Below are 22,516 nucleotides of genomic sequence, written 5' to 3'. Positions count from 1 at the left end.
CACTCGGCGGTCCCGTTCTGTGAGCTTGTGAGGCCTACCACTTTGCGGCTGAGCCGTTGTTGCTCCTAGACATTTCCAATTCACAATAACAGCACTTACAGTTGACAACTTCCTTTTCATTTCTTTGGGTACTATCTGTTGTCCCATATACTGAATTTGTTATTCGATGCGTTTGTATGGGCTAATAGCAGTAAGGCCAAATTACATTTTTCAATGAATACATTTTTTATAAATATTTGTTTATATTTCAAGGGGTCTAAAAATTCTAAATCAAATAGCTAAATGATCCTTGGTATGACCTTCTTAAAACAATTCCATAGAGCTTGTTATGGGTAAACAAGTATAAAGACAAGGAAAATGTCTGTACATTTCAGCTGTTCAAAAAATATTGCTGTGCTATTCAAATTTCTACTGTAAGAATGTTGGCTGAACGTGACAATTCTGTGTACACGGCCCTGCTTAGAGGGGGTATTTGGTATCTTATTAGGATCCCCATTAGCTGTTGCAAAAGCAGCAGCTACTATTCCTGGGTTCCACGCAAAACATGACATAATACAGAATATTAATAGACAGCTCAAGGACAGGACTACATCAATTTAACTGTCGGACGTGCGCTCCGGAGGTAGAAAGTTTGCACGTTTACATTCCAGTAGATGTGTAAGCGAGGGGTATTTCTGCGAAAAGTCTAGTAAGTGTGAAGACCCTCTAAGAGTACTAGAGAAGAAAACATTTGTGATTTACAACTCTGTTGATTGTTTACTCAAACTGGCTAACGGGCCACATTTCACTGATAGTGCAAATGTTTATTTCAGACTGAAGATCTTTGTCACTCGCTACACACTCGCTACGCATGTATCAACAAATGATGTTAGCCGCATTCCCTTGGAATAGGAACGATGATGGCTGTTAAATCATATACGAAAGCCATCTAAATTGGTATTTGACACTCCATTTGACTACAGAGGACTGAAGGGATGTTTTGTGAAGTCTTGGGGACTTGTAATTATATATACCCTGATATGATTTTGATGACAGGAACGTAAGTAGTCTGGTCTCCGAGGACATACCGAGGGTACGTCCCAAACTGCACCGTGTTCCCTATATATTGCACTACTTTTGACCAGAGCTCTATGCGCCCTGGTCAAAAATAGCGCACTGTAAAGGGAATAGGGTGCCAGACTCACTACGCCAGACTCACTTGGCCGCAGACTCAAAGCTGCTTGGGGCCCTCTGGTAGGTCGGTCTCAAGTCGCTGGCTCTTCCAGGAATCTGGAGCGTTAATGAATGTCATAATTAGAATCAGAAAGCATTTTGCTGCTCAGCTATGTTCAGAATCCAAGGCATTACACCATGTAATTTGACTTGTTTATCCCCACTAAGCCTGGCATCTGCCCTCTGTGGCTTTCCAGCTCTGAGTCAACGGAGAAGGACGTCTCTCTCTCTCTTGTGTTGCCAGCACATGCTGTGACGTCAGCGATTGAACCGCATTCCTCTCTCGCCTTCTCAGATCTCAGCTCAGCAAACACAGCCTGTTTCCCGTCTTTCTTGTGCATACTGTTGGATCGAGAACTCCCGGTGTGAAGATGGATTCATGTGACTGGCACGGGTGCAAGGAGAGAGAGAAGGAAGGAGGAATGGAGGGATCTCCCCGTCTGGGTTTGGGAAGGCCGGCCCATGCCAAGACTAGCGGCCTCAGGATCCCATGGGAATCCAGGCAGAAAATAGCAGAGATTAAATAATCCTGGTTTACAGCTTCCTCAAGTCTTAGACGGGGAGAGACCAGAAAACCTGTTTTCCACACCGCTGTCAGCCTCACTCTCGACACGTCGTTAAACCACCATGTCTACCAGACCAGTCCAGTCTGACTGCTAGCCTCTACCAGGGCCATATGTCCAGCCTATCACATGAAGGAAGGGTTAATCAATCTGGCCTGTAGTAATGGCCAAACCTGGAAGCAAATCAGATGCATATGCATCAACAGGGTCATCAACGGGGTCTTGGTGGTCACTGGTGGCTGCAATCATGCTTCCATTCCAGGTCTCTCACTGGAAGAGCACCCAGTCGACTAGATGGACTGGAACATAAAGGGTTAATTTGGGTAGCCGCTACAGGAAGTGACAAAGCCTCCTGGGTTGCTGTGAGGCCCAACAAAGATGAGCAGCATGCGCCCCCAACTGACCACAAAGTCCCACTAAGCCCAAATGGGCCTCAACTGGAGAAAATCACCCCAGCAATTATCAATACTTAGACTATTCTCTAAACAGAAATAATGGATCGTGGTTAATGGTGTATATTTCTCTATGGGGGGTCAGAGGAGCCAGATGAAGAGAAAACTCATTAGTGGTTCTGGGGTCAGTGCTGATTAGCTGGGCCCGTAGCACAGCCACGTCTCTCTACCACGCACCTTTAAAGACACATGGACCATGCACTGTAGGGATCAGTTCCCCTGCTAGAGGTCCTGTCTACACACACACACACACACACACACACACACACACACACACACACACACACACACACACACACACACACAGTGCAGCCATGACAGTGCCCAAACACCTTTCATAAAACAGTATGACCACACGAGCCGCTCATGCCTGTGAACTCATGTTTAGCAGGCTTAATCGCGCATCAGAGGGAAACTAATCAACTTCACATGTTCCGCGATGTGACTCTAAGCTGATGCAACCCTCCCAAAAATGTGAGAAATGATAAATATGCCAAAGCCCATTGAGAAAAGAGGTTGTGAGGAGAACTGTATGCCCCGTCCCCCCCCGTCCCCCCGTCCCCCAGCGCAGCACCTGTCAAATTCATCTCTGGCGAACACCTCTGGGATTACAGCCAAAGACAAACACACAGACAGACTTACCCTCTGATTTGCATCACGTTATAAATATTTAGGCCGGGATGTGGAGCGGCATGCGTGATGGCTGGGTCAGGGGACACCCTGTCAGCGGGAGGGGGGGTGGCAGGCGGGCGAAGGGGGGATGAGCGGAGTTACATGCTCTCCTCACCCAACAGCTACTCAACACCAGGCAGCACCCAATAAAAGCTAGACACAGGGCCTCCCCTGGAGGGTGCACATCCCTCAAAGGAAGAGAATGCAGGACAGAGAGAGGGAAGACGGAGAGGAGGAGAGGAGGGAGGTAAACGTTATGCGGTTAGCTGACTGACCCACTTTTGGTACAGGTTCATCTCATCATATGGATCTCTCTCTCTCTCGCTTCTCCTATCTCCTATCTCTCTCTGTCTCTCTCTCTTTCTCGCTTCTATCTCTCTCTGTCTCTCCTTCTCTCTCTCTCTCTCTTTCTCGCCTCTATCTCTCTCTCATCACTTTCTGTCCCTTTCTCTCCTTCATTGTAGGATCTCAGTGTGAGATGGAGGGATACAGACGTTAGTCTGGGGTAGTCTCAGTCTACCCATCTACTTTGTGTGTCAGGCACTGTCATGTCACGGTCCGTTTGCTCCCACCCCCGTGTCTCTTCCAATTACCCCTCCCAAACACACAGGCTATGTCCCAAAGGGCTCGCTATTTAGTGAACTACTTTTGACCAGGGCCCTTAGGGAGAGCTCATAGGTCTCGTGTCAAAAGTAGTGCACTATATAGGGAATATGGTGCCATTTGGGATGAAGGCAGAGCCAGGCAGCCCTCTGCACTGCGGTCACTAGCTGTCTCACAGCGAGAAAGTTCCCCACCACGGCTAAGAGGGGTATTAAATACAGCTTGAAGACCTATTTTCTTAGGGTTTGTAAGGTTACCAGTGCTGTCACAGGCACGTTCGGAGACAGCGATTGTGCGTCCCAAATATAACGTTATTCCCTTTAAAGTGCATTGCTTACTTTTTGACTAGGGCCCATAGGTAGTTCACTACAGGAAATAGAGTGGCATTTAGGACACAACCAGAGACTCACTTTCCACTTCACTTTGCTCTTTGGCATTGTGATTAATAGAAGTAAATAAAGACATCCACAATAATACAGATGGATGATGGAAAAACAGAATAATTGTGGTCCCCACGGTGCCATGTGAAGTAGGAGGACAGGACACTAAGCCGAGCACAGAGCGGAGACAGAGGATGACCTCCTCAGAGGGTTGTTGTTGCTGCAGATGCCCCCCCACCATGTTCCTGGAGCCAGTGGCAACCTAGCAGGATGTTTTTCTCATTAGCTCCATGCAGCGATCCAACATGAGGCTCTGTCTCTCTGTGAGTAAGACATGTTACTGAAGTGGACGTGGCGCTGGCCTGAGGCATCACATGGGGATGTGTTGTTGTATTTTCAACTCTCTTCCCTTCCTCTCTCTCTCTCTGAATCATGTTCAAGGTGTTCCTCTTAAACAAATATAATATCTTTGTTATACTGAGCCTGGGAAGAACAAAACAGAACAGGTATGGTCATTTCATTCAGTAGAATGACCTCATCCTTCGGCTTCACAGCGAACCGAACCACATGAAAAGCCTGGCAGTTAGGATTAGCCACTTGACGCTCGGACCGGTTTGTTTTCCTTCCCTTTCACAGTGTTCCTTGTCCGTGTTGTTTGTATATTACTCTAAGCTTCTGATGATAACGATTCCCACCGCTAATATCTAGCAGTGTTTTTCCTCTGCCTGTTTTCTTTCCTGGAAATAATGTGAAGTGGGCTGTTTTTTGTGACCTGTGTTATAATAAACGACCAATTGTTTGTGGGACCGACTGGCGGCTTTATGTTGTAGCGTGTGGTGTGTGTCTGTCTTAGTTTCTGTCAGGCTGTCTGCCTGTCTGTGTTAGTGTAAGTCTGTATGTCGTAGTGTCTGTCTGTCTTACTATCTGTCTGTCTTAGTGTCTTAGTGTCTGTCTGTCTGTCTGTCTGTCTGTCTGTCTGTCTGTCTGTCTGTCTGTCTGTCTGTCTGTCTGTCTGTCTGTCTGTCTGTCTGTCTGTCTGTGTTAGTGTAAGTCTGTATGTCGTAGTGTCTGTCTGTCTTAGTGTCTGTCTGTCTGTCTTAGTGTATGCCTGTGTCATAGTGTCTGTCTGTCTGTCTGTCTGTCTGTCTGTCTGTCTGTCTGTCTGTCTGTCTGTCTGTCTGTCTGTCTGTCTGTATGTCTGTCTGTCTGTCTGTCTGTCTGTCTGTCTGTCTGTCTGTCTGTCTGTCTGTCTGTCTGTCTGTCACCCCTAGTGGTTCGCACATCATTACAGGATGCTGCCGGCTCTGAGGGAGAGGAGAAGAAAAGAAGGAGAAAGGAGGAACTTACAGTGTGAAGCCCGCAGAACTTCACTCAGACCACTCGCTCACTCAGGGAAAAATCGGTGCACCAACCAAGTGCTCATTTAGTTTTCCCACAGGCTCTAAATCCATCTGCAGTCTGCTCAGGGTCATCGGCTGAGGGAGAGATTGACAGCAGAGCCTAGACTAGATTGCTGATTTGACATACTTTACCAATAGAAAAGTAGAGGAAAAAAATATAAAATGGAAGGTAAGGGAACCATGATCCAACTGTGCTCCTATAAGGCTAAAGACTGAGGGAAGAGAACATAACATATTACAGCAGCTTCCCCTACACACATATTTTAACTGCCACAGTTTCCAGGCTGTTTCTACAGAAAAGAAGAGCCATGCATATTCAGCGAGTAGACTATAAGCAGACAGCCAGATCCCTTTCGTGTATAATAATTCACCGCCCCGGTTAGCGAGTTCAACAAAAACAACAACTCACAACATGGAGGAGGCAGCATCTGCAATGAATGCACACGCACAGCACAGACTAGAACCGCTGGGGCTGACTGTTCAAAGACACTCTCACACGGCGATAAAAGAAACATACAACACAGTGGAACATAAATCAACTCATTCTCTCCGAGTAACTCTATGAATTCCAGCAGCATCCCATTGTCGCTTGCGGGACACAGTCACTATGGCGGTGGATACACATTGCTTTAGATAATAAAAGGCAGCTGTAATTAGCTAACTGACAATTGTCCCCTGGTAATAAAACCAAGGGCTCTGTGGAGCGGTGTGAGTGAGCTGAGCTGAGCCCACTGAGGCTTGAAGCCTTGCTGCTTTCTCGTTAAAGTGACCATAGCACCCGGCTCTGCATGCCATCTCCATCCAATAAACCAAGTCCTCTTTAATGACAGTGGAACAGCCACCGCTCGTCCCCTTCTGAGGTGACCTGGACTGTGTCCCAAATGGCACCAATAGGGCCCTGGTCAAAAGTAGTGCACAGGTTAGGGATTAGGGTGCCATTTGAGACACACACTGTTTACCATGGTCACCGACTCACTGGCCCATCATCATCACCTCTTTGCTGCGGTGACTGGTGACAACTGCGCAACTCTTGCCACCCAACCAACCAGCGTAAAACCAACCTAAACGGGGATGATGTTTCGAGGCGAGAGTGATTCCCAGTCCGACCACAGGAGGCCTGTCACAGGAGGCCTGTGGCGTAGGAAGGATGGCTAAAACGTAGCGAGCGGCTGACACTTCTGCCTAGTAAACATTTCTGTCTGGGTGAGCGTTGATGCGTGTACCAAGATGCTGACAAAACCGACAGGCCTGTTTGTCCGACGCAAATTCGGATGTTCCGGTAAACATTGCACCCCACGGCAAATGTGCTGGTTGTCAGAATTCTTTATCAACCTTGTGTGAAGGGCAAGCGGAGTGGAACAGAGAGGAGACAGAGTCCAGTAGAAGCAGAGAGGCAGGCAGGATGTTGGCGGAGATTCTATATTTCTTTGTTTGTTTTCTCTCCCCTGTGCCTGGATGCACATTGCATAAGCAAAAAGCACATTCCAGCTCAGCTCTGTGCTTAGTTCACACTTGCAAAAACAAACCCACCTCCTGCCAATGGTTCCCATAACGTCGCAGTTGACGAGGGAGGTCTTGCAGCACGTAGCTTAAGCCTTGGAAGAATTCTCAGCCTAAACAAAGTTAAAGCCCTCGTATATGACTTTCAGATTTTTACATACACAATCCCCCATAATGCCTTTCAAAGTGTACAGGGGTACCAAGCGAGGAACTGAAGGTTGTTTTAACGTCTCATGTAACATATGCCCCGCCCGATCCTACTTCCTCAACAGCTTGAGTAAATATGAGTATAAAAATAGAACTTCTTTTTAATTGGCTTAAATGCACACTGTATTTAGTGGAAACATGCTTCAATCCGGTGTCACTATTCATGTGCCTGTCTCTCTCTCTCTAGTGGATGATCAGTGTGACTCTGATATAGCCTCTGGACTGCGGCTAAAGACTATAGACAGTACAGAAACAGTTGGACAACATAACAGTTGACTTTAGCTACTGAGGTGCACCTGCCATAGGTAGAGATAAGATATATGAGCTGAGGAATTGAGTGAGATTGACACAGAGAGAGTGAGAAAAAGAGAGCGTGCGAGAGAGAGAAAAAGAGAGAGAGAGAGAAAGGGAGTGGAAGTGGGTATTACATTCGTTCTGCCCTTTCGAAACATGTGCAGCACATTTAAATCCAATTATTATCTCTGCTGGTCGTCATGGGAACCACCTGTGATAAACACCCCGGTGAATAATGGCCCCAAACTATTTCCCAAATTACAGGCACCCTCAATCAACATAGGGCATTAGGCCTCTTTCCCTCTATTCCTGGGTCCGCGAGAGAGACAGAAAGACAGACAGAAAGATACTGTATCTGATGGGGGTGTGTGGGGGGGGGGGGCAGGCTGTTTGACAGAGAGACTGGCCAAGAAGGCAGTCTTCATAACCTCTCACTGGAGAGCCACTGACAGCCTGGTGATCCCCGTAAAAAAAAATCTGGAGAGTGTGACAGCAGCATCGACGAATCAAATCCATGAATTTGACCTTGATGATAGTATATGGTTGAATCAGCTCTCCTGACTGTATATTTTGGTGGCGGTGCTATTTTTACTGTAAGAAAAACAGCCAGTGTCTGAGTGAAAGTGTGAGTAGTTTCGGTGGCGTTGCGGCCCCTCTCCTCCCCTATGGAAGCTAATCCCTTAATGGAGCCTAAGCACCCGACATTACAGCCCCTTCTATGCACTTACACATTATGGACGTCTTATACAACCTTTATGCCCATAGTCAAACAGTCAGTCACCCCTGCAACCCACTGTAGGCCTACCAGTATTTAACCCTTTCCCTACCATGTGCTTAGGGTTATGTTCGTTATTGTTTAAAAAAATGGCCCTTATTAACTACAGTACATATAAGTTACAATGTGTATTACCTACTGTACGTATAATGTAAAATGTGTATTATCTCCAGTACCTATAAGTTAAAATGTGTATTACCTATAGTACCTATAAGTAAAAATCTGCAATGCTACTGAGACATTGAGAGTAAGTAGTTCAGTGGGTCCAGTGAAATGGGTCAGTAGAGGTAAGGACTGAGTGCAGGACAGGAGGGAGAGAAGAAAGACAGGGGCAACCCCTGAACACGGACATGGGTAGATTACACAGAGCCAGCCAGCCAGTCGACAGAGCAAGCCCTCCTCACGGCCTGCAGCCCTCCTCTCGGCCAGGAAAAACCATCCAGTAAAACCCATCCTCTCTGACCCACACACTGTAAAACACGACTCCCATTCCATACACTCTCTCCTTTCGTCTCCGAGTCCCACGGATGAGAAACCACCCCTGCAAATGGCCTGTTTCCACCCAGACTGGAAAACCACTAGCTATTAGATCAGAGATATCCTTCATGCTACTACATAGCTGTTGTGTGTGTGTGTGTGTGTGTGTGTGTGTGTGTGTGTGTGTGTGTGTGTGTGTGTGTGTGTGTGTGTGTGTGTGTGTGTGTGTGTGTGTGTGTGTGTGTGCGTGCGTGCGTTCGTGCGTGTGCAAACATGAGTGCGTGCGTGTATTGAGAGAGAGAGAGAGAGCGAGAGAGAGAGAGAGAGAGAAGGAAAGTAAGAGAGAGTATGTATGCCTGTCTTTGTGTATGTATGTCTGTGTAATTGTGTACCAAAGACATCTGTGTCTGCAATTACGAGAGCGAAAAAGATTGTGAGGTTCATTTGTAGCAATCAGACTTTGCTAAAACAAAATAAATCACTAGTCTAGGCTTTAGGAGCTGCTAGTGACCCAAGAGACCTCACAATCCCCCTTCTCCCCTACCTCTCCCCCTCTCTCTGCCTATGCCTATAGACGGAGTGTATGCCTCTCAGAATGGCTGTGTGTGTGACATAGGCCAGCTCCAGGATTGCAGTAAAGTTTCCAGCAGCAGCACACATGGGGGCCGGCACGCTCCTTGTCTGCAGAACTAACAGAGTCCCCAGAAGCAGAAACAGCAGTATACAGCAGTGGGTGGCTGTGCAGGCCCCACACCATGCAGGGAGATTTATATGTGCCTCAGTCCCATCCGATCCCTACTGTAAATAATGCAGCAAAATTGCTCTCCTGATCTACTGTCTGTCATCTTAACAGTATACTGTACATATACTGTGGTGTCTCAATATATCTCAATATATTTCCTGAAATATTTATACTCAACATATGAATGACTATATATACACCATATATACAAAAGTATGTGGACACCCCTTCAAATGAGTGGTTTCGGCTATTTCCGCCACACCGGTTGCTGACAGGTGTATAAAATTAAGCAAACAGCCATGCAATCTCCATAGACAAACATTGTCAGTAGAATGGCTTTACTGAAGAGCTCAGTGACTTTCAACGTTGCACCGTCATAGGATGCAACCTTTCCAACAAGTCAGTTCATCAAATTTCTGCCCCGCTAGAGCTGCCCTGGTGCTGTTATTGTGAAGTGGAAACGTCTAGGAGCAACAACGGCTCCGCCGCGAAGTGGTAGACCACACAAGCTCACAGAACGGGACCGCCGAGTGCTGAAGCACATAGTGCGTAAAATCGTCTGTCCTTGGTTGCAACACTCAATACCAAGTTCCAAATTGCTTCTGGAAGCAACAATAGCACAATACCTGTTAGTCGGCAGCTTCATGAAATGGGTTTTCACGGCCGAGCAGCTGCACACAATCCTAAGATCACCATGCACAATGCCAAGTGTCGTCTGGATTGGTGTAAAGCTCGCAACCATTGGACTCTGGAGCAGTGGAAACGCATTCTCTGGAGTGATGAATCATGCCTCACCATCTGGCAGTCCGACAGATGAACCTGGGTTTGGGCGGATGTCAGCAGAACATTACCTGCCCGAATGCATAGTGCCAACTGTAAAGTTTGGTGGAGGAGGAGGAAATATGGTCTGGGGCTGTTTTTCATGGTTTGGGCTGGCCCCCTTAGTTCCATTGAAGTGAAGTCTTAACACTACAGCATACAATGACATTCTAGACAATTCTTCCAACTTTGTGGCAACAGTTTGGCAAAGGCCCTTTCCTGTTTGTTTCAGCATGACAATGCTCCCGTGCACAAAGTGATGTCCATACACAAATGGTTTGTCGAGATCGGTGTGGAAGAACTTGACTGGCCTGCACAGAACCCTGACCTCAACCCCATCGAACACCTTTGGGATGAATTAGAAAGCAGACTGTGAGCCAGGCCTAATCGACCAACATCAGTGCCCAACCTCACTAATGCTCTTGTGGCTGAATGGAAGCAAGTCCCCGCAGCAATGTTCCAACATCAAGTGGAAAGCCTTCCCAGAAGAGTGGAGGCTGTTATAGCAACAAAGGGAACGGACCAACTCCATATTAATGCCCATGATTTTGGAATGAGATGTTCGACGAGCAGGTGTCCACATACTCTTGGCCATGTAGTGTATATCTTAATCTTTTCAGTCTGTCTTGAATATCTTATGAGGAAACGTAACAATTGTGTGCTTAAAAAACCCAGAACCGAGCAGCCAGGTTTAAAAGCCCCTCAAGAAAAATAAAGCTACAACTCAAAACAGGGTTGATTATTTCTCCTCTGCTCGGTAAGAAAAGCAGTCAACAAAAGGTCCTTTCTATTCTGCTCGTGACACGGAGGATATCTCAGTTCTTCCCGGTCCAAGTTTCCAAAGACACAGCTGTTTTTAATCACGCCTCACATGTAAACCTTAATTGTGATTTAACAAACATTGTGTGAGTGCTGTCGGCTGCTAAGAAAGCTCATACATAGCCTGTAGCTTACAAAATTCAAATAAGTCAGGGGAAGGTATTCACAGTAACAAAATATGCAGTTTAAAAGCTACCTCCTATTGCATGTTTCCTTACCTTTATTTGGACACTCAATTGCTACCACATGTTTCTTTGCTATTTTAGTAGACACCACATACATATACATTATTTGCTCTATAAAATAGACAGCCAACTCCCGACAACATTTCATAGCCTCTCGCCCTCTAGCTGGTAACTTTAGAGTGGTAAGGTGTTGCTGCCGGTGACTTATTAAAGACACGTTGGCTGCCAAAACGCGTGCACACAAACACAATCCGAATAAAGTTCCCCAGCAAACATTCCTTCCTCTGCTCCTCGCAGGGTCGATAAACGCTGAGGTGAGACAAAGCTGTTGGGATGCCAGATTTCACGTTGCCATTTATTCATTCCTTCTGTCAGCAGAAACAAAACAAAAAACGATCATGCAAGCAGCATCCCCCAGTGGGAATTGCTTTGGGTCTGTGTTCGACCTGCCTAGATTGAGCTTCGAATTTCCAGATACTTGACAAGGTTAAGTACCTACTGGCAATGACATATCGTCTCTGGCTGGAAACAGCAGGGGGGGGCGGCAGAGAGCGAGAGTGAGAGACAGAGAGTAGTAATTGACAGATCTCCCATTGGAGCATAATTGGCTATATTAAGTTTCACTGTTTGATCTTGTCCCGTGGGACCGCCCACCAAGCCAACAGCTCCCACTCAGAACACTGCATACTAACCAAAAACACAAAAACAAAACGTCACTGCCACCCATGCCGACAGGACAGCGACCCCCTGCAACAGTCCAGCAAGACAACTGTGCAGAAGTGGAATGGAGAATAGAGCACCATGCTATAGCTGAGCTAAACCAGACAAGGCATCTGCTGAACATAATCTGCTAAAAAAAATGCATGAATTCTTTCTTTGTTGTTAGCAGAAATACATTTTGGGGAAATGCAACCTATTATCATTATGAGTTCTCGTTTAGATAAGCGACCCAGTAAAGGGTTAAAGTTAACTCGTGTAAATATATGTAGCGTCAGAAACAAAGATTCATGAGATTAGTAATTTGCTAATCTTAGATAATATAAATATATTAGCCATTTCTGAGGCTCACTTAGACAGCACCTTTGACGATACAGCAGTAAGAATACAAGGATATATCATCTATAGAAAAGACAGGAATGTCTACGGGGGAGGTGTTTCTGTATATATTCAGAGCCATATTCCTGTAAAGCTCAGAGAGGCAAGTGAAGTAGAAGTGCTGTGGTTGCAGGTTCACCTGCCTCCTCTGAAGCCTCTTCTTTTTGGGGGCTGCTATAGGCCACCAAGTGCAAACTGTCAGTACCTGGAGAATATGTGTGTGATGCACTGGTGTAACGCAGTTTCTCTGGACCCCGCCGCAAGGTCGGCGTTTCCCGACCCCCCTCCTAAAATAAAATACAAATCGAATGTGTCAGCCAGACAGCCACTCACAAAGTATAGACTGCCAATCGCTGTCCATGGTGCTGGAACTGCAACATGTCTATACAGCTGCATGCCTATCAAATCGATGATAGGCTTTCTGTGGTGCCGGGGCATGTACAGCAATGTTTTAACTAATTGATAAATGTTTATGGGTAGGCCTATTTGGTCGTCATTTTCTCATGTTAAGCCTGACGCTTCACAAAGCTATGCCCCAGGGGTGTCAAACTGACTCCATGGAAGGCCTAGTGTCTGCAGGTTTGGGGTTTTTCCCTTTCAAATAAGACCTAGACAACCAGGTGAGGAGAGTTCTTTACTAATTAGTGACCTTAATTCATCGATCAAGTACAAGAGACGAGTGAAAACCTGCAGACACTCAGCCCTCGGTGGAATGAATTGGACACGTGCTATACACGGTGTAACAAAGCAGCCATTATTAGACTTGCTGGCTGGTGGCAATAATGTAATTACGTGTTCAGTAATTAAAGTTGGAAATTCAAACATGGCAGATTGTAAAATAGATTTCTGATGCAACAACACACTAATCAGCCACCAATAGATTTAGTTGATTATGCAACGGTACTATATAGGCTACCTGAACCTGCATGACATAAGCCGTCCTAGCGCTCTCTCCGAGCGTGGAGATTTGTTGTGCATAAAACCATTCTATTGATGCCAATTAATACAGTCAGTCCACCCTCAAAACACTAGCTTAACAGGGATTGTTTCATTATGCAGTGTACTATCTATAGCTATATACCAGATTTAGCTGCTATTTATAAACTCTTTATAAAAATGACACATCAAATAGCCTTAACAATGAGGGGAAAAGTAGTTGGCTTCAGGATAAATTCAGCCACTATTTATTGTTGAGCTCAGCGGGTTCTGTCTGGCTAATAGCCTACACAAATGGCCTGCAATATTCAAGGTCAATTAAATGAAATCCAACTTGAGAGACTCCCCTGGTCTCTTGGAGTCCTCCTTTTCTTGTGTGAAAATGTTTTCACCACGGCCTGTAGGTCCAGGTTGCGGGCCCAACTGTTTTCTATATTGAGTATTGCCAACCCAGACAGTCTTTCCTGAGACATTGTGAATTATAGGTCCATTGCGCTGCACACAATTTAAACTTAGTGTGGAATGATTTAAACTAAGTCAAGATATACCAGAGATAAGGGACTGCAACCAAACAACTCAAAAGCCAGTTCACCAGCATGAAGGAAATCGCAAACCTCTTTCTTTGAGCCCTCAAAAACTGTTGTCCACTAAAGATGATAATTTGTTTGCGTCTGCCAATTTATTAGCTGTTCATTATATAGACGGCCTGTCCCCAGAGCTTCCTATACAGTTAATATCTTTCCGTAACGTGTTGATACCGGCAATTAAAGACAATGAAAGGCTCAATTAAGGATGTCACACAACTGCTTTATTTGAAGCACCACTCCCTTATGCCCAGTTTCCCTGATGTTGCTACGGCAATCAAGCTGTTTTTATCATCCCTGTCCACTTTTAGCTTCCTAGTACACATGGAAATTAAAAATGTGTATTAATGACTTTTTAAAATACATTTTGAAAAATGTCTTTGTCATTATGGGCTATTGTGTGTAGATTGATTAGGGGGGGAAAACAATGTAATATTTTTTTTAGAATAAGGCTGGAAAAAGTCAAGGGGTCTGAATACTTTCTGACGGCACTGTATATATGAAAAGTGTGTAAATAGTATTTTTGTTGTCTCTTTCCAATATATAAGTATTTTTTTTATTATTACATTCAATTCAAAGTAAAAAAAATATCTTATGTTGTTCTTGTCTACAACTGTTCTATACTTTGTCATGTATTTGTATGTTTTATGTGGACCCCAGGAAGAGTAGCTGCTGCATATGTAGTAGCTAATGGGGATCCTAATAAATTAAACTAAAAAAAAAACGTTAAAAAAAGTTCTGTATCTACCAACAAGCTGTGCCCCGTCCGGTTCTCATTGGCTCAGAAGCAGAGCTCTAATGTCTTTGTAGCTTGTATTTATCTAAATATGTCTTTGGAGTAAATCACAAAGCTGTCTGGCCTCCAGAAACTGGCTGAGTGCAGTCCTATTTTGGAAAACATTTGGCTTGCATTCTGGGAGAGCTTCATTTCTCTGAAAACAATCAGAGGGCCCAATGGCTGAGCTGCGTGCCAGGGCTCCATGGTTTATGCATTCGGGACGTATTGAATTATTAGGCAGATATCGCAGGCAGGAGGAGCATTGTGGTCAGGCAGTACACAGCCACACAGCCTGTTTGCCAGCTTAAGAGCTTTAAAGAGAAACACTGATACGGGGTGCTACAGGAGCCTACACGCATGTCTGTTCTGCAGGCCTTGGTTTAAAGCGCCGTGCTTTAACACAGAGAAGAAGACTAGGAAAAAGCTCAATCTGCTGCGTCTGTGTGTTCGCTAAATCAGTCCTCGTCCAACAGGCGTGAGAAACGAAATGTGTGGGAGAGTTATTTGTTTCGAGCAAATATGGAGTCCCGTGAAAACCAAACAAAGCCGGAACTGGAGCCAAAGTGATGGGAAAACAACACAACGATTTCTGACACGATAACAAACTGTGGGCAAACGATAGCAGTGTTTGGAAGGGGCTGGGGGGAGGTGGTTGGGAGCACGGAGTGGGGATGTAGCTGGCCCATGCCCAGCCTCTAGCACCGAGCAGGCATCCAACTACTTCTTCTTCTGGCAGAATCAATCACAATGAGTTTCTGAGGAGTAGTGAGACTTACATTACCACCACTACACTGCTGGCCATAGCATTCAGACAGGCTAACTACTCTACTCACTAATGGATAATTGCTCACCAAGATGAAAGAGAGGACTCTCAATTGACTAGAGGGGTGGGGGATAAGAAAACATTGTACATTACGCCCTCCATGCGCACCAATCACATGCAACCTGAGCAGGCCTTTGGCAGGGAGTGGTTGAGTCCCATGGGTATTGCTGAATGAAATATCCTGCGTTCAAACACCACAACATGGGGGCCTGACGACCGACCAGCCAGTCAGGAGGAAGTGGAGTTAATATGGGGGGCCTAATCCCAGTCACCATTAATAAACAGGAGCAGGCATCTTCATGGCCTCCCTCTAATTCTTCATTTGCTTTCCATTAGCCATCAGGTTGAAGACATCTAGAGGGGCAGTCAGTGAATAGGAGGAGGAGGAGGATAGAGATATAGAGCAAAGAGAGAAATAGAAAGAGAGGGACAGAAATCCCCTGCTAGATAGAGAGCTATCTTTGCAGAGAGAAAGAGAGAGAGAGAGAGAGAGAGAGAGAGAGAGAGAGGCCCCTGCTTCCTTGGCCCACACAGACAGTGCTCTGCAGTCTCAGCCCTGTAACTCTAACCGCATTCCTTCCAAGCAGAGTGGGCCTGCACAGGGAACGCTGACCACAAACGCCCCAGCCAGCAGCCCAGTGGCTCCATCATGATCATCCATGATCCATGATCCATCCCACCGACCCAGGCCAGGCCTAGGCTAGCCTCCCTCCCTCCCTCCCCCAACCCTAACCTCAACCAATCCACCAACTCTGGGGCACCAGGCTCCAGCCCCAGCCCTCCTACCCCACCACCACCACCACAACCCTCACTGTCCCTGTCCCCATCAGCCAATACCTGAGCCTGCCTGTGGATGTAGCTGTGAGGAAGTCTGCTCGGTCACCCCTGTCTCCAGCTCATCTATTATGCATTTGTTTGCATGATGGCACATTCACATCAAAGTCCCCCGGACCGACGGGACAGACCATCTTTCTTTTCTTTCAACTTGCTCTCCCTCGGTCTTGACTCTTGCAGCTAAGTTAATGGATGCAGCCATTACCTTTCTCTGACCTGACCCAAAGCAGCAGAACGTTTCCTGGAACGCTGGCTCGTGCGAAGGAAGAGGGCAAGGGCAGGACACATCAAATAAACCTGTTGGACTGTGACGCGCTGCGTATGCTTTCTACAGCTGCCTCAGCCTGGCCGGCCCGAGCGGGGTTTTCAATACCAGGGTTAGGGGTTAGGCAATTCATATCACACTAACATTACAGATAATAACCAAGTATGACAGGGAGAGGTTATGAACCCCTCGTAAACCACCTCTCTCCCCGACCAGATTAGGACAGCCTTCATTACAGGATAGTTGAGACATAGCAAAACGTCACCGGGTAAAGAACTCAAAAGAACTTTGGGGGAAACTTCAGACACTATAATTTAAATTTGCTGATGGTAAAAGGATAAGAACAGAGAGATTTACAGTATTCGCTTTGGACTTTGTCCATCCTTTCCACTCCTTAGAAACTGTCTGGGATTGTAAAGACTGCCTTATTAACCTCTGATAAATAAATAAAATACAAAATTCATTGCCAATAATGCTCTTATGGTGGAGCAGCATAGGGAGGAGAGGAAATTAAACTGTCATTCTCAACAAGTGTTTCGGAGACAGCATCGATAGCCCAGAGGAGAAACACAAACTGCTGTTGAATTGGCAGCAGAGAGTCTCATTTCTTTAAACAGAGCCATGACTGCTGTCGTCAAACGCGGATCAAGTCATCACCGCTACATGAAGCCGCACGGTGTGAACAAATAGGCCGTGAATTCATCTCCGGCGTAACCTCCAAAACAATGAAGGGAACAAGGATATTTTGAAAGAGATGAACGTATTATTTGGCAGTTCCAATCTCTCTGTTTTCCTAGTGGAAACATTTCACAGTAGAAAAAAAAACAAAAAAAAACACACTAAACCCAAGTTAATAGAGCCCCAACGCTGCTCCTGTGTCACATATTCCTCCACTTGCTGAGAGAGCCCCAAAGTAAACACTAGTAAAGTTCAGGCCCGCTTGTCGGTTCCACCCAGGGCGAACCTGAGTACGTGTGTTTCTCTGAGGACCGGCTCTAGTCCTCCCTGACAGCAAAGCTAACGTCTGCGGTGTGACCAGGCCATGCATTCAAAGGGCTCGGCGAAATGGATATTCGGGAATAAAAATTCTGCAGTTACCCCCTCCGGTCCCAGGAAAACATTCCCCCTAGCACACCTTCACCTCATGGACAGGAGTACAGAGCCGGACTGTGTCACCTGACACCTAGCAGGGATCCGCAACCCAAATACAAGCCCAACATCTGGGGGGTTAAAGAATAATAACACGGTGACTGTCCCTGCACTGACCGCAAACCTCCTCTCCTCTTCAAAATGTATGGGAAGCAAAACATTTGAGCGGAAACCCCCATTCAAGACAATGATTGAAATTAAAACAGTGGGGAAGTTGACTTTGTTTCCCAGCGATCAGATATCAAAAGAGAAGTAGCGTTGTGACTTACAGGCGGCCAAGCTTGGGTGTGGACTGGAACAGCAGCTCTGGGAGAACCTGCAGCTTGTTCCGGTTCAGACGCCTGGAGAGAGAGAGAGAGAGGGAGAGAGAGGGGGAGAGGAGAGAGAGAGCGCAAGGGAAGGGCGAAAGCATCAGTCTGGTCAAATAAGCGCTGTTTGATGAGGCATTCAGACATTTAACTATGTCAAATGAATAGAGTACAGTTTGGGCTGTGTTTGTGTGTAGTGTAGTGTGAGAGAGACACAGAGAGACAGACTTAGGGAACATTTGAGGGCTGAAACATACAGCAACATCAAGCACCATTGTGTTGTGGTACAGCAGGGAACAGAGATTGATGAGAAGGCCGGTGAAATGTAAACGACACACAGACGCTCCAATCAATCAATCAGATTAGAACCTCCGAAGTGGGATGACCCTTTGTTCGCGGAACAGGAAGACTGGGATAAGCCAATGACAGCGCCCCGGGTCAAGAGTTCACAGATGGGCTAAAGCTTATGCAAAAGTTGCCTAAGCGGGTGACTTCCTATGAAGATGGGCATAGGTTATCACGCTCTGAAGTCATCTGAAGCCTTTAAAGGCCATTATCACTGTGATGAGCCTCCACAGACTAACATAGGAGGGGGGGGGGGGGGGGGGGTTCAGGATGCTAGACCTTATCATGGCACCAAAGCCTTTCTCTGAGACAGGGGGTCACAGGGCACAGCTGAGGTATGTGGAGGAAGACGGGGGAGGTTCTCAGGATGTCATGAAAGGAGCCCTCAGAGCCTGATCACACTCCCTCTGTCTGCCTCTGTCCTCATCCATCCCTGGCCTGCACAGCCGGATGGAGAGACTAAAGGCTTACCTAACACCTAGCCAGCTCGCACATCTACTTTCCACGCTGTTACGCCACAAATCATAATAGCTCAAAGCAAGGCCTCAATCTCTGACCTGACCTCAATGAGGAACACAACATTAGGGAGCAGATCAACTGTCACATACGTTGTCTAGCCTGGAATACTCCGACAAAACACATTTGATGTACCACTTGACAGTACTGACTTTGATCTAATCAAAGTCAATCAGATCTGTTTTGATACTTTCTCCTTAGCTCCATTTCAGCAAAGGTCAACTCCCTCGCCCCATTCGTTTACTCTACTGACATACATTTCCCTCAGAGAGAGACAACATGACTGGAGATATGTTCCCATGGCCCTGTCTACGATCTCCGTCAGTGTGCTCCCTGTCACGTTACACCGCGGCACTAACGCCCACCTGTCCCAGAGCCAGGGTCATAAAGCGAGAGGTCTATGTGTGCACAGCGTCCCCGTGCCATACAAATAGCACCCTGACCGTCCAAGTCACACATGGGCTCCAGTCAACAGGGCACGAGTGTCAGTGAGTAGTCTGCGGACATAGGACCCTTCACTCAGACCCTGGTTCCTTCCCAGTCGTATCCAGACCCAACCAGGGTCAGAAGGGGATGACGGGGGCAGGAATGCCGGAATACCAGAGTGGTGTGAAAAGCGGATGGGCCGGCAGAATAACATCCAGGCAGAGTGAGTTCCTGGCAGGATAGGAAGAGGCTGTGACAGAAAGGGGACTTGGCTGGGAGATCTGGGAGATGGTCTGCCCAGCTCCTGACGCACATTCGACAGGCGGACTTGGACCATCGTCATGGCTGGCAAGCCTGGCATGGATGGGTTTGGTTTAGTTACCAGTTTGTGGTGAGCCAGCTACTTCCATACCGAAACAAACCCAATGACACAGACAAGGTCAGTAAGCCAAATGTCTAGGCCATTCATGAACTTGGACATCAGAAGCAGTGCCCTCCGTGTTGTTTTGACCGTGTGGTCAGTTTCACATCAGAGTATTAATGTTCACGCTCAGGAGTGATGTGGAGGTATGCTTCACCCGTGTCAAGGAGCAGGTGAGCGAGTCACCCGCCTTGACTTTTAAATGTAGGTCATTTATATCATCCTTACCTAAATATGCCTTTTTGAGTGCTTCTGAGAGTGCATATATGGCACACACACACGCGCACGCACGCAACGCACACAGGCAAACAAACACACACACTTATGCACACAGAAACAGTGTAAATACCCAAACGTGGTATTAGGGGTGAAAAGTTTCGAGAGGGTGTCAGTCTGCTGCAGTGGCTGCTGGGTAGGGAAGTGAGGTCATCTAGGGATACTTACAGTCTCTCTAGCTGTTTGAGGTCCTGGAACGCCCCCCTCTCAATCACTGTGATCTGGTTGTCCTCTAGGTGCCTGACAGAAAAGAGGGAGACATGGGTTAAAAGCTATGGGTTAAATGGGTTAAAATGCTACAGGACCATGGGTTAAAAGCTACAGGACTCCTTTTAGAAGCAAGACCGTGTACTCCTTTTCAAAACAACACCGTGTGCTCCTTTTAGAAACAACACCATGTCCTCCTTTTAGAAACAAGACCGTGTACTATAACTACAGGGTTTTGCTTCGAGGTCTAAATGGGTATTCCTTACTTTAGCCTGTCGAGTGTCTACCCTCTGCTCTGGGAACATCATGTCATGTTTCAGGATCCCTAAGGTTTTCCAGATGCCTTACAAAGGCAGAACATCTCCATCTCCATGGATATGCTGTTTATATTTGTGTCTGTGGATATTAGGGCCAATTTGGAGTGACATATATGGAAAGCACATGAATCGCAGAGTGACTGATACTCATGGCGGCTTGATACAACCAAGGCCATAAGTAGAAAGTGGAAACGCGAGACAGAAAACATTCTACGCTTCTCATGTGGAATTCCGGTCTTTTGGCAGGAGGCTCTCGGTTATAAATTGTCTTTTAAGCAAATGTTTATACATGTGACTGCTTTACTGCTATTAATACATGTTTTTGTCATATCCGTTTGTCAGGGGGAGATGACACAGTTGGCCTCATCATGGAGAACTATTCAGAGGCAATTTGTGAAGAATACCGCAGGTTTCCAGACTAACCCATCGGCGTAGCCAAAAGCCAACAGCTCTAATACCCGTGGATTGGTCTCAGATGGAGCTAGTTAGGCAAAGACCAAAATGTTTAGCCCCAAAATAATTGCCTTATTCGGTTGATAAAAGACAAATCTTATACCTTGGATGATGATCTGATATATAAATCCGGTTCCCACAAACGAGGGATCAAAAAGATCATTTATCGACATTTAAGTAAATATTCTCTGAACCCACCAGATGGGGTTCAGATGGGGTTGTGTGTATCGTGTAGTAGAATAGTATTGTTTTCATATAGTTTATGTCTTCCATTATCCATATGGGACATAGGCCAGCACCTACACTATCGTGAGGGGCAAGCCAGCAGTGAAAAAGACACCATCAACAGGACCTACCGTAATGTGCTTATCAGCCCAAAACGATGGGACCAAGGGAAACCCTTAAATATATGTGTGCGGGTGTGTGTGTGTACTCAGATGTCGTTCCCAAGACCTCTACATCCACATGGTTTGGAGTAGGGAAATGTCACTGGCTGACTGCTGTTAATCATGAACCACATAAAAACAGGCAGCAGACCTGGCTGACAGTACTGCAGGACAGACCCGGCTTATTACCACTCCTTGGGCGCTTTCGTTTGCCGGTTATTTTTGTCTCCACGCCATCCTTTTGCAGGCCCTTGTTCAGGAGGTAAACGGCACCAAGACGTCGTTAGATTACAGTCATTAGCTCAGCACGCGGTCGCACGTGCTCAAGCTCTCTCTTCGGCAGAGAGGGGAGGAAGGAGCCCGGTCGAGTCAATCGGTGCAACTCCAAACCGATGAGTGTCAAATACTTTCCTTTGTGTATCATCATTGTGATAGCCGGGAGAGGAGTTGGAGGGAAGTTATACTGCGGTTGGATTTTACTGCATGTCATTAGCCAGGTAAAAACGTACGAACGCTATGCTTTTTAGCCTTGTAAATGTTGTGCAATTATGACATTTTGCTTCCATGATTACACATTTCCATTTGCTTGGTTATTTCCAATGACTCGTAATCGTGGGATTTTAGACAGCTACTTATAGATTAAACATAAACATAGTAAATTCAAAATGACTTAATCACTATGACCTGTTTCTTTCCTAATGACTGTAACCAATGTTTCTCCCTTAATGACACAAATGCATTAAACAAAGCAACCTGGGTAAGTCCAAATTTAGTTAGGATTTTTAAACCTTGAGACAATTGAGACATGGATTGAGCATCATTCAGACGGTGAATGGGCAAGACAAAAGATTTAAGGGCCTTTGAACGGGGCATGTTAATAGGTTTTTCACCCTCAACAGTTTCCCGTGTGTATCAAGAATGGTCCACCACCTAAAGGACATCCAGCCAACTTGACACAACTGTTGGATGCACTGGAGCCAACATGGGGGGGGGGGGGTGCATGCACACTCAGTGTATATCAACGTTATATCAAATTTGGTCTTATTATCATGCTTATGTGTGAAGGACGGAGAAAATGCTTACAGAACTCGCAGGTTCTTGATGCCAGAAAAGTCAACTTTAGTGATCCTGGTGATGTTATTCCTGTCCAAATCCCTGAAGAGAGAGAGAGAGAGAGAGAGAGAGAGAGAGAGAGAGAGAGAGAGAGAGAGAGAGAGAGAGAGAGAGAGAGGAGAGAGAGGAGAGAGAGAGAGAGAGAGAGAGAGAGAGAGAGAGAGAGAGAGAGAGGTTAGAACGA

The 22,516-nt window shown here is 46.2% G+C and overlaps 1 protein-coding gene across 1 annotated transcript in view; it reads right to left on the bottom strand.

The window, feature by feature from the left end:
• The window catches only part of slit3 (slit homolog 3 (Drosophila)), a 195,405-nt gene that overhangs the window by 156,417 nt on the left and 16,472 nt on the right, over positions 1-22,516 (bottom strand). Inside the window, exons 2-4 of the mRNA XM_038994006.1 lie at positions 22,303-22,374; positions 20,025-20,096; positions 17,834-17,905 (exon numbers count right to left, since the gene is read on the bottom strand). Coding sequence (XP_038849934.1) covers positions 17,834-17,905; positions 20,025-20,096; positions 22,303-22,374 — 216 coding nt within the window. The remainder of the gene's footprint in view (positions 1-17,833; positions 17,906-20,024; positions 20,097-22,302; positions 22,375-22,516) is intronic.

This window comes from Salvelinus namaycush, chromosome 5, assembly GCF_016432855.1.
Source record: "Salvelinus namaycush isolate Seneca chromosome 5, SaNama_1.0, whole genome shotgun sequence".
Lineage (NCBI taxonomy): Eukaryota > Metazoa > Chordata > Actinopteri > Salmoniformes > Salmonidae > Salvelinus > Salvelinus namaycush.
Note: the sequence above shows the minus strand (reverse complement) of the source record. Positions and strands in the feature narration are given on the sequence as shown.